Here is a 12,806-nt window from a genome sequence, read left to right on the forward strand (position 1 = left end):
ATAATAATAATAAAGCAATATAGCAAAAAACAAAAAGCACACCGCAGAAATGTGAACTCCAAATGTATTTGCTTTCAAGTTTCATTCCCATTGACAAAGACGTGTGTAATGAACGTGCCGCGGTATAGGCAAACTCCCCCTTCCCATGGCAGAACACAGCAACAGAAAAGGTACCAGTGGATCACTTAGAGGTTCATAGAGTAGGATGAAGCTAAAACACTCTTGAAGAAAAAAAATTAACACTTTATCTTTCTTGTCAATCAACTAATAATTCAGATTTCCCACCTCCAGCCACCCCAAGACCTAAGGGAAAAAAGTGGTGTTAAATTAACGCTTGCACAACTTTAACCATAAGCAGACACCGTCACGAGTCACTGAAACACTTTCCTACCCCTGTAGACACCGTTTCCCTGAGGAGAAGCCTAAGGAGGCAGGAAACTTGAACATTAAAAGCTGGCTCAGATGCCACTTAGATAACAGAATCGTTAAAGGCAAAGATGATGCTGAGATTTTTCAAACCCAACATTGGAACACTAGATAATAAGAAAGCGCTGCCTGGGAGAGAAGAGGCCTGCTCCAATTCCATGGTCTCTGCTTGTGCAGACAGCTGGAGCCCGTCTTTACGGAGCACAGTCCTACCTGGAGTGCCAGAGAGACCACCAGCCCTGCCCTTCCCTGCTACCCATGTGCTTTCCAGGCATCATCCCCTTCAAACCTCACAGGTGGCTACCCTTTCTCAGCCTGTACTTTAAAATACCCTCATGCCCTGAAATCCAGGGGACCTCTGTCCTAGCAGGAAGCAGGCCCCTGTGAAACATGCTTTCAGTCGGCAATCCTACTTCTTCCCAGGGTTAACTGGGAAAAACGGAGCCTATTATATTTGTGTTAGATGAGGGGCTTCCTGCAAAGTTCACGGAAAATGGGTGTTTACTTGACTGCAGAAAATGCTTACACATAAAACCCCCAAAAGCTGTGTATACAAAGCATCTTCAAAAACCTTAAGGTAAATGTATATGATACAAAAATGTCAAAATCATTTTGCAGGAAAATCATGTTGTCTGTTAATTCTAGTCCTCTCTGGACTTTGTGAAGTCCCTTTTATTCACAGTTTTAGACAGAGCAGTGTTCCAGAGGTTGACTTGGTCCACTCTCTGATTGTACCCCTGTGCGCTGGAAAAAAGAAACCGTCTTCTGGTAGTTCTACGTACCCAGTTCTACGTACCCTCACTGTCTCCTCTTCTAGTGCTCTCCAGTTTTACATACCCTCGCTGTCCCATCTAAGAGAGGGCGGGGGGAATACGAGGACATTAGTTTCAGATTTCTCATGAGTCCGTGACAACACTTGAAGGTTTCACCAGCATACTATCTACTGGTGAGTTTGCACAGTCTGTGCAAATACACCTTCACCCCGCTGTTTTCTCTGCTGTTGCTATTGAAAGCCCTGGGCTGTTAGAAAGAGAGGAGGAAAAAGTCAAGTAACCGTGTAATGTACACACATATATACATGAGCACAATATACGGATGAGGTGATGTATAGCAGTAGGGGATAGACTTTGAACACATAGTGAGAAAATAAATTAAGTTCATCCCCCTAGTCCTTTATTGCACAGAATTTTTGCTCCAAAGGTTCCTAGCGACCAGCTAAAGCAATGAGGTATAAAACCACAGTATTCCCAGCTGACGCCTCCAAGTATCTTCTTGTGGAACCAGAAGACACAGAACACATACAAAACGCCCTGGACCAAGGTCTACAGCGAGAGCCCTTTCTTCATAGACCAGAGAGGTCTTTGGACAAGGCACGGTGTGGGGCTCAGAAGGTGTGTGTCCCAGCGAGGCATACCACATACAGCTGTTCTGCCATGGTGTGCTCCATGTGGAACAACCAATCCATATCACCACACAGCTCATGGCAGGAAGCGTGAGGACCACTGTCCTCCATCTCTCCTCCTTTCACAGTCGTGTGTCGTATTCCTGGGCATGTCCATCCTCGTCCTTCTCTGCAGGCTCCTCAGGTGGCCCTCTGTTGGTATCGAGGCCTAAGCTAGAATTTACCTTTCCAGGTGAATAGTTGTTTCTCTTTAAATCTGCAAGGAAGACAGTGAAGATGGTTACAGGGGATCCAAAGAACACATGGTCAGGCGGATAGACTGCACATGCCTGAGGCCTTGAGGCCTCTCAGCCCAGTCCCAGCCCATTCCTGGGCTCTTTCGGAACTGAGAGAAGCCAGTGTTGTCCTGACCAGCGTGTTCTGCACTGCTCTCTTAGCCCAGATCTGGAAAGTGATCAGTGGAAGAGGAGTCGTAGGCAGTGACGAGAGAGGCTGTGACTCCCTTCCTGTTCCAGTTGGATCTCTTTCCCCACAAACGCCCCCACGCCCACCTTCACCCCTGGCTACCACACAAGCGCCACCCCTGAAATCTGGGGCCTGCTCTAAATAAATCCATGTCTTTCCCACAAGAGCTTTTCTTACCCAAAACTCCAACAAGACGCAAATTGCCCTCGTCGACAAATGCGTAACAGCTCCATCCCTGGCTGCGCTAAACCACGCTCATTTACCAATCTCCAACTGACTGGTTTGGGAAGGAATGATTACTTGTTATAAAGCAGGACGAACTACTCATTTTAAAGTATGCCAAATTGGGGGGCCAGTGCCATGGCACAGCAAGTTAAGCCTTTGCCTACAGTGCTGGCATCCCATATGGGTGCTGATTCAAATCCTGGCTGCTCCACTTCTGACCCAGCTCCCTGGGAAGGCAGAAAAGATGGTCCCGAAGCTTGGGTCCCAGTACTCATGTGGAAGACCTGGAGAGAGTTTCCAGCTCTGACTGTTGAGGCCATTTAGGGAGTGAACCAATGAATGAAAGATCTCTGTGTGTGTGTGTGTGTGTGTGTGTCTTTCTCTGTAAATCTGCCTTTCAAAAAAAAAAATAAAAACTTCTCTTTTAATTTGAGAAAACTAAGACATGGAAAATTCCACTGTAAGGCCAGGTTTGGTGCCAAGCGTCCCTTCTGAGACAGAAGCAAAGCAGGTGGCCCAGCTGGGATTGCCGGTGAAGAGGGCACCCACCTCCGGCTGCTTGCTTTTTTGTCAGAATGTTATCTGTGATGACTGCAAGTGGTTTCAGAGAAAGTATGCCGCATCACCAAACTGGACTCAAGCAGACTGCAGGATGTTAAAGTCGTAGGCCTTTACGGTGAAAAACACAACCTTAAGGCAAGTGTTTCCATTTGTGCCCCACCTTCCTAAGCATCCAATGAGTAAATTAAAATAAGCCAGAAATGCTGTAGCGACCACAAACACAACCACCGACTGGGTGCAAGCAGGACCCAAAGGGCCAGGGGAGGGACCTGCTTCAGCCACATTGCACCCCCATGTCACTCAGTGGGACTGTTCCCTAAGAGCAGCTGTGAGAAGGATCAGGCCCTATGTTGTTTTAATACATTTTGTCAGAATCTAAAGCAAAATCCCTGTCCTTTTAATCTCTTTACAGATTTGAAAATGTTTTCCGTCACTAAGTCAGGCTCTGCGAATGTCCGTGAATGAGATAAAAATGTAATTAAGATTTTCTGCTCTTTCCCAGGTTACAATGGACGTTGTTCTGGGAGAGATTTCCTCAGAGAAAAATAGAATTTGTTTGTGGCATACCCTGGAGTTTGAGCTTCCGGCAGCAGGAATTGCAACGATGTTTTGCAATGAAGTTTCTAATTGCATCTTCCCCTAAATTGGCCGGTCCAAACACCATTCCTCTTGATCTGGAGGAAATATCAGAATATCAATTAGATCACATTGAAGAAAAAGGAGCTCTACTAGGATTCTCTGAGATACCGAACAGTATCCCATAGTAACCCAGTAAACTCCAAGGAGCCGCGAGAGAAAGAGTACTTCGCAGAAGCGACAATGTCAGGTCTGCGAATTTAAAATTCAAATGCACCGAAATCTTTGTCCTCAACTCCAAGACCTACTGTGAAACTCATTTCAACGCAAATCTGATAGAAGAGTGAATTTTCTATGTACCACATTAAAGCAAAACGCACTAAGACCCTTTTTAATGCATATGGGGTGAGAGAATGACATTCACGACCAAATGTTCTACTAGATTACCCGAAAGGTAAGGTACAAAGGCAAATAAATTTTCTGTTGGAACACATCTTCTAAAAAGATGCGTGCACCTTTTTTTTTCAAATCCAATTACTTTTCTTAAAAAATAACTGTCCTCAAAAAGAGAAACCTGATCAGATCCCAAGTCCAGCATTCATAGTTCTCTCTAAAGGCACCTTCTACTATCGCAAACCACTCTGGCTGGGCTTTTCTGTGCAAAGACAAGACCACAGGAGACAATGTGTTGGAGGAAGTAAACTACATATGCTCGATGTAGGTGACAAAACACAAATAGAATCACTGTATAAAAGGCCCTTTTGCAATACTCTGTAATTATAATAGATCCCGGCAGATTCGAGAAGCAACGTTCAGCCACTACCCCTCCGCACACAGCCATTGTACTTCAGATTTCTTACACGGCACGACACGGAGCGGAGCACGCTAGAAACACTTCCAGAGAAACTTTATGAAAGCTAATATTTTATTTTAATGACATGCAGAGTGGAAACAGCACATTTTCAAATGTGAACTCAATTACCGCCCTTAAATACCACGAATGAAGAAAAAAGCAAAGCCAACTATCACAAAAGGAAACAATAAACTCCGCTTCTAAGGAATGCGGTTTTTCAAAAGGGACATGGTGTAAAAACGGACTTTTTTCCATCCGAGTATTGAAACATTTATCTCAATTTCCACTTCTTTTTGGCAGAATCACAGTAGCTGCTCTGAAGATGTGCCAAGCTCCGAATACGGGCTGGTGTCAGTTGGAGCTCAGATTGCCTCTTTGCTCGGAGGCAAGTAGGTGGAGGGAATCTCTTGGGAAGACAGAGTGAACAGACACCCAGCATTAACTTTCCTGGTCACTCAATCGCTCTCACAAAGTGGCACTCGGTGGTGTTTACCCAGCTGCACAACCTGCCTCTTGTTAACTCTGCCTCTCTTTCAGGCCATCTGGTAGGGAACCACTTCAATAAGGTGAGGCTGAGGCGGGAGAAGGACTCACTCAGTATTTAGACCAAGACATTGACAGTGAAAAACGAAGGTGTTACTTTAGTCATTAAAACTGAAGAATTCCTTTTTATAGTCTCTCCAGCATGACCCTGAGGAGGTAATTTCACTTCTTTGCATATTCAATAGCTGCCATTTCTCTCCTCCCAGTAAAGCCTGAAAATCTCCAACCTGGAGAGGTGGCCCCGATTCGCAGCTAAAAGGTGCGAGCTGAACTCACTCCTCCCTCTGAGCTTTATGAAAGTTAAGACAGAAGAATTCTAAGGACCGCGTGATGTTTGCATCACAGGTTTGGCCCCTTGGCACCTGCCGGTGGAGGAGGGCTGCCTCCGCCCACTTCTGCAGCCGCACCCTAAGGCATACCTAATGGCCTTGTGCTCCCCGATTTATCAAGTTAAAAAAAAATTACAGCTAGCTGTTTTCCAGATTTCTCACAACACAGGAAAAGCAGGTGGTAGCTTGGTTCCACACGCGAGGAAACGCTAATTAGTGGCATCTATACATAGATTTACTAAAGAACAACTCATCGCTGTTGTCTCATGCTTGTCAAATGCCCAAAACCATCAAGGCAGTAGGCCATAAAAGATCCAACTCCAAATCACCACCAACCGGGGCAGGAGGTTAGAGGAAGTTAGGCAACGACAGGCGATGAGAACACAACAGCTCTAGAATGAACGATTGCTCCCTCCTGCTGACCCCTGCCTCACAAGCCAGCGAAGGTCTTCAAGCCTTGCTTTCCTCATTTGTGAATGGGGTTTGGCAGTGATGCTTCTTCCAGCCCTGTTTCAAGGCTAAACAGGTGTGAAAACACTTTCTTAAAACAGTACTTCTCATACTTCAATTTCTACCAACTAAAATCTTCCATCTGGTTCTGGTTCAAGATTTGTAGTTCTAGGGAGAGCCCTGACATGCTGCAACCGTAACTCCCAGCTGACACTGGAGGTGCTGGTCCGTGGCCCTCACTGAAAACACGAAGGACTTACACACGCATGGCTTTCAAAAGTGAGCCTGACTGCACTATCAGAAGTAATTCCCCACCATTGTGAGAAAATAGCATTTCTTGTGATCTATAGCAAAAAGATCAACTGTACTCAAAATTGGATGACCCCAAGAAAACCAGGCTGCCCAGAAAGATGCCATCCCGTCATTTTCCAGCATTCCTCCCTTCAAATATAAAAAAACAAAGTTGGCATAGTCAGAGCTTCCTAACCCTGATTTCCCAAGATTCAGACAGGGAATTTTTTAAAAATACAGAAAGCAAGGCCCTCCTTCTAACATTCTAATTTAGAATAAAGCAGCTATTGGATAAGTTATTCTACAACTCCTTAGGCTCACAGGGATCCTACAGAAATAATATTCCTAACGAAAATTACCCTAAGCCAAAGTGAGAACTACAGAAGCCTTCAGGTGCACCTGAAGGGTTAGAGCAAGGACTCAGAACCAAACAAGCATCAAAAGAATGAGGTACTGGCCCAGCGTGGTAGCCTAGTGGCCAAAATCCTCACCTTGCACGCACCAGGATCCCATACAGACGCCAGTTCTGTGGCCACCCTGGAAAGCAGTCAAGTACGGCCCAAAGCCTCGGGACCCTGCACCCACATAGGAGACCTGGTAGAGGCTCCTGGCTTCAGATCAGCACAGCACCGGCCATTGCAGTGGCTTTGGGAGATGAATCAACAGATGGAAGATCTTCCTCTCTGTCTTTCCTCCTCTCTGTATATCTGACTTTCAATAAAAATAAATTTTAAAATCTTAAAAAAAATGAGGTGCACACACATTTCGAGGCTCCAATTAATTTTCTCCAGCTCTCCTAATCCAGGGAAATATCTAACGTGCATTTAGTCACTCCTGCACAGACGCCTACAGCAGAGACTAGATCTAAATCCAGTGAAACCATTTAGGGAGAGATTTGAAGCTCTGAGTACTTAGGAGTTCTGCTGGCAGCGGAGGGGGGAACGCGGATTTTCTGGTGTCAGGATTGCCCATTTAGGCGTATTTACATAAATATACACATATAAAATCTGGAGAACAACTATGGACATGTATGACAACTAAGAATTAAAACTACAGTTTTTCAAAGTGTGGCCTATGCACCAACAGTGACACAGTCACCCGTCGGGACTTATTAGAAACGCAGATTACTTGGCTGCACCCCAACCTGCTGAATCAGAAACTCTGGGGTGGGGCCCAGCAGTCTGTTTTGACAAGCTGTCATGTTGCAGCCTCGTGTTTGAGGACCACTGTTTTCCGCTGTATTGATCCACCTTAATTGGCATCATCATTTCTCTAGATGCCGCCTTTAACAGAACACAGCCTCAGCTCCTCCTCTGCCAAGTCTCCCCAAAGGCCTGCACACGAATCAAATGCTCAAGAGAGTTCAAAGTACAGATGGGTGAGTCACAGCTTTATACCATTTGGTCTTCAACTCCGAATTAAATAGGAAAATCTGATGTTTCCCAATTATGCCCCATTGTTTTGGGTCTCTCTGAAAAGTGCTCTATATGCCCTGAGCTTTTGTCTCGTAAGCCTGTGATGGAAGGTGCTGCCCATGATACAATGCAAGGGTTCCACTAGCAGGATAATAAAGGAAGCTTCACCTCTTGCATTAATCGTTTTCATGTCAAAGCCTGGAGGGACTACACTTCCGTATTTGTCTTGTGTTTGACCACTACACACCTCAGAGTTGAATCTGCAATCAAGTTCCGGCAACAACATTGGTCCTTGGAACTTCCACTTACTGCACTAACCTAACTCCAGATCTAAACACATTTTACTTCTGTATTTTCTTTTTATCCCCATGTGTTAATCTGTTATTTTTTTTGAGTTTTTGAATAATATATATGTATATATAAGCTGCCTTGATAACTTTCTAGGACCTCCACAAGAAACATATACGTTTACAAATCATTCTTGAAGGTATATACAATGCATTAAATTCAGTTTTCTAAATGAAAACACATAAATTGACTTACTGTTTGTCTTCAGGTTTTATAACAGATGGATCTGTCAAATTTTCTCCAACACCTCAAAGGAAGAAACAAAATGCATTTAGAAAATGGCAATGACGAGGTGCAGAGACAGATACTTTTGTAGGCATTCAAGAAAATAATCAAAATCCAACGTCTTTATTAAAGCTTATTCCCACTCTGTAGTAAATTAAGCACCATATGAATTAAATGCATAAAAATCATCCAGAAGTATTTGAAAGTTTTAGTCAATGCACTGTCTCCCCCAACCTCTTCTGGTATAATAAACTCCTAGATCAAAAATGAATGTTTTAGAGTGGTGTATCCACAGTTACTGAGAGTGACACCTGCCAATCATTGACCATTTGTCTGTACTAGACGTTCCTATTTTATTTTCTCTAATTCTCAATCAACATAAAAGACTGTTCATCTCCTTGTTTTACAGCTTATCATTTACATCACCGAGCTCTACAGATGTTCAAAGAGATGAATCTGCCCAAGTTTGCACAGCCCCTACGTGGTCTGTATAGGGGTAAAGCTGAGCCACAGCTCATGTTCCCCACATGGTTCTGGATAGATCCTGTCCTCGCCCAATCAGGCGGAAAGTGCTGTGCAGTTTTGCTGGTACAACCTCTGTCCCATTAAAGCACATCAAATGTCAAATATATATGCAGCAAAATAGAAGTGACACCAAATTTTGATCTTGGAACTGGTCATGCCTGTGTGTCCAGTTGTAAACATCTTTGAGATATGTGTTCATGCTCCATGTGTTTTTCTGTATGCATAATGGTCTCCAGTAAAATGTACTTTACAGAAGACGACATCAAAGCCTGAAAAGATAGCACAGGTGTGATCTGAAGCTGAAACTGAAAACAACAGGGATCATCAGCCACATCAGCCTGTCAGCAAATGCAAGTAGTGAGGGACTGATTTCTAAGTAACCTTGCAGGAAAGCAGGGTAGACCCATGACTGTCCCATGTGAGCACAGCTCAATCACTTCTCAGCTCCTTCTCTATTCAACATGTGTTCTCTTCGTTGAAAGGATTCTGACTTTCTGGGAGAGAATTGTAGAACACTGTTACGTATTTCTATTTGTTAAAAATGTATGTTTTCTATTCAGTATTTCTTTATGATATTTGCTTTGATCTGGATGTTTTACATCATGGTAAACCTGTCACAAGAAACTATAATTGTTCCAGACCTTCTCCCTAAGACATTGAATTCCTTAGATGAATAACCTGTGGTATCCTGGAACTTGGAATAGAGGTTTTCAAGCTTTATTGTGGCATGATCTTTGTCATTCTGGTGAAGTTAATCATCATTTAAGATGCATGATATTAAGTATATATAACTACATGGGAAACCAATGGTATTGAAATACAGTTATCAAAACTTTTTAAATTGCTGTATTGGAGCATATGGGCTACTCTATTAATATATTCAGTGGCAGGATGTAGCACAGGTCTATCAAGTATTGTAGCATCCAACAGGTGGTAAACATAAACAATTATTTTACGATGCCTGCTAACATTGTACTACGCCATGCAACTCACTGGAGTCTGTAGTGAACAGCAACAGGCGCTGCCAACATCAGCGCGTTTGTGGTCTTTGTCATCGCTGAAGGAAATGGTGAATTTCAGTTAGAGATTAGAGAAAATAAAGCTGTGATTCCCTTCCTCACCAAAGCTCACAGACACTCTGAATTCCTTCCAGAAGCCCTTTAAGAATCCCTGGCCTAGCACCTCTGTGACACTGATCTTCAATAGGAAGACATACAGATGGAAACGCAGGCATAGACAAAGGACACTAAATGTGTTAGCTCAGCCTTATTCTCTAGAAAGAAAAAGCCACAGGAAGAGGCTTTCCTCATTATATACATGATGGAACTTCAAAACGTTCATGGAGACTAGAATTAAAAGTTTGTTTTGGTGCAAAACATGCAGAGTTTTTTTCATTATACACATTTTCCCCGAACTCTTAGAAGACACTTTGTATAAGAAATAGCCTAGAGAGATTTAGCAGTTCTAAACAGGGCAGGTTGGAAATTCATACTCTATCAACAGCAAGACTCATGGCCGTAAACCCTTTACCTGTTTAAATGCAGACCTAATTCTAAGCCTGAAGTTTTACAGCTGGGATGAAGCTTTAGGCTGATGCCTGAGCCAACTGTAAGTTGAAGCGCAGGACATAAAATGGGCACATTCACTGGGGAAAGGGGAAGTTTTATCCAGGAAATAAGTCTGTTGAAATCACATCAGCTCCTGTTGACTTTAAATTTGGTTGCTTATTAGAGAGGTGGAAGTGAAAGGATATTGTTTCTATTCACAGCTCCATCACTTCCCAATTGTGAGACCTGAATACCTTCCCTAACTCGGTGGTTATACTTCAGTAAACACATGGTGCTTACCAATGTGTCTGACCCACATGAAGCTACAAATGTGAACTATCATCTTTATGATCTTTATCCCATCAAGTGCCTCTTGTAAAGTGAAATTTTATTTTCCTACCACTGATAAAATTATGTTTCTGATTATCTCATTTCCCTAAAGCAGATTTCCTAACAAATGACTCCTATGTAAGAATAAGAATAGAGTGTCCACAGCCTCTCTACCCCTAACCCCATCTGACAGGCAAAAACTGCAAAATGCATATAAAACATGGACTAGGAGAGCAGCATAGGGTACCATCAGTGCTCACACAAGCAGGTTACACCATCTCCTATCACCCAACTACATGAGAACCACCCAGCCACCAGCAAACCTTAACACCAGAACCCCTCCTGGCCACTAACTCTATTTAGTATTTGAAAAAAACATGGGAAAAATAAAACATGTTAACATCTAAAACTCCTAGCAATATCTCTTTATCTCAATATCTCTTTATTTACCAAAGTAAATGCTTATGTCACATTCTGATCTCAACCATCTTTGGGCGTATCAATGAACTTCTGTGGACAGAATCTATCTTTGTGCCAACACTGTTTATGACAACGATGTCAAGACTAATGCTGCCTTATTCTGAAAACTGCCTTCTGAAGGAAAAGCAAATATTGTGTCTCTAAAAGTTCTTTGAAAAACAAAACGAGCATAAAAATGCTATAAATCATCATCATTTGAAATATAATTCTTTTTACTTTCCAATGCTGGGAATTAAATGTTAGATTTTGAGTGTAATGATGGTGATGATCTAAGCCCTCACATGTAAGATTATAAGTGAAAGATGACCGGAAGGCTTCAGGATAATTACAAACGATTGGAAATTGGCCAAGCCTCTTCTGAGATTCAGCTTTGCCTGTGGGTGTGACAGCTTCTACGCTAATGATTAGCACTTGCTGGAAGAAAGTAAGGATGTGGAGAAATAATCAACTTCCTCGGTGTTTCTCATTCCTTCTCTCCTTCTCAGTAGAGGGGCAATGCCAGTAAGCGAGAGCATTTCACTGCTCAACTCAAACTTGGAGTCTCCCCGCTGTACCGCCGGGACCACAGAGTTCAGGTTGGACTCCTCATAACGCAGATTGACCTCCAAAGAGCCACATAAAACTAACACTATCACAATAACTTGAGGGCTTCTCGGTAGTGGTCTTGTCTTACTCCAGCCCCTTGAGAGCCCTATATCAGAAGGGTATAATGCCATTTTGTCACTGTACAACAGAGGCAAGTAGAACTCAAGGCGGTTATTCCCCCAGGTCATTGCAGGAACTGCTCGGTGAAGCCAAGAATCAGAGCTGGCACTGCACCAGGAAAGCTCTCCTTCCTCCTGACTGCTGCCCCAAGAATCCCGCTCTCCACTCTCACCAGACACCACTTGCCATCTCTCCAAAGACCAGAAAGGCAAAAAAACCAGACGAAACACCATTAAGCCATTTTTGAAATATAATTTGCTTCCTTTTTGCTTTCCACCCTGGTTTGGATTGAATATGCTAATATGCATAGCTCCTTAGCCAAGTGCCTGGCGCAAAATAAGTACTTAGTAAGTGTTAGTTAAAAGCATCACTAGTAATATCACTATCTACAATCACTGTCATAAGATGTATGTTCTTTCATAAGCTCAGGCCAGATTGGCCCAAACTCTGATAAGTATCTTGGATTTCATCAATCACTCTATGATGTCCACTCTTCCCTTCCTTGAAGGTCAATGTTTTGACACACTTTATTTGAAGTGGCCTATTTCTGCAATTCACATAATTGCCCAGCAAAAGAATAAAGTTAATTCCCTTTTTCCCCTGAAACTATCAACATGGTATTTATTCTGTTTAATGTCACTTTGGATTACTAAGAGATGTAAGAATCCCCAAACACAAACATCATTAAACAAAAACCTATTCAAGTGGAATACAAAACACACAAGAGTCATCATTAATTCCTTAAAGTTTTTCTTTGTTTTTTTGTGTTTTTTTTTTTTTGCTTGTTTCTGTTTTTGCTTTTTAAACAACTCCACCCAAAACTCAAAGCACAAAACAGTCAAGCACAGATGAAAATAATCAGCCTTTCCCCAACTTGAGCTAGAAAAGGATGCCTTGGGCACCGGCACTCTGGATGAAGAGCTTGCTGCTTTAAAAGCTGAATCATAATGCTTGCTTTAGTATTAATACTGCTTCCCAAAATGTTTTGTTTGAGAATTAAAAATGTATTCCACACCTGTAAACAACAGAAATCTCAAAGGACAGAGATACAGATACAGTTTCAAGAATACATTTAAATCTGGAGCGTGTGACACATATTTCGATTAAAAT

The 12,806-nt window shown here is 42.7% G+C and overlaps 1 protein-coding gene across 1 annotated transcript in view; it reads right to left on the reverse strand.

The window, feature by feature from the left end:
• Nucleotides 1-1,381: 1,381 nt before the first annotated feature.
• The window catches only part of TRPM6 (transient receptor potential cation channel subfamily M member 6), a 106,712-nt gene continuing 95,287 nt past the window's right edge, over nt 1,382-12,806 (reverse strand). The window contains exons 37-39 of the mRNA XM_058657368.1: nt 8,080-8,131; nt 3,647-3,753; nt 1,382-2,084 (exon numbers count right to left, since the gene is read on the reverse strand). Of these exons, the coding sequence (XP_058513351.1) occupies nt 1,951-2,084; nt 3,647-3,753; nt 8,080-8,131 (293 nt within the window). The 3' untranslated portion in view covers nt 1,382-1,950. The remainder of the gene's footprint in view (nt 2,085-3,646; nt 3,754-8,079; nt 8,132-12,806) is intronic.

Source organism: Ochotona princeps, chromosome 31 (genome assembly GCF_030435755.1).
Source record: "Ochotona princeps isolate mOchPri1 chromosome 31, mOchPri1.hap1, whole genome shotgun sequence".
NCBI classification, from domain to species: Eukaryota; Metazoa; Chordata; class Mammalia; order Lagomorpha; family Ochotonidae; genus Ochotona; species Ochotona princeps.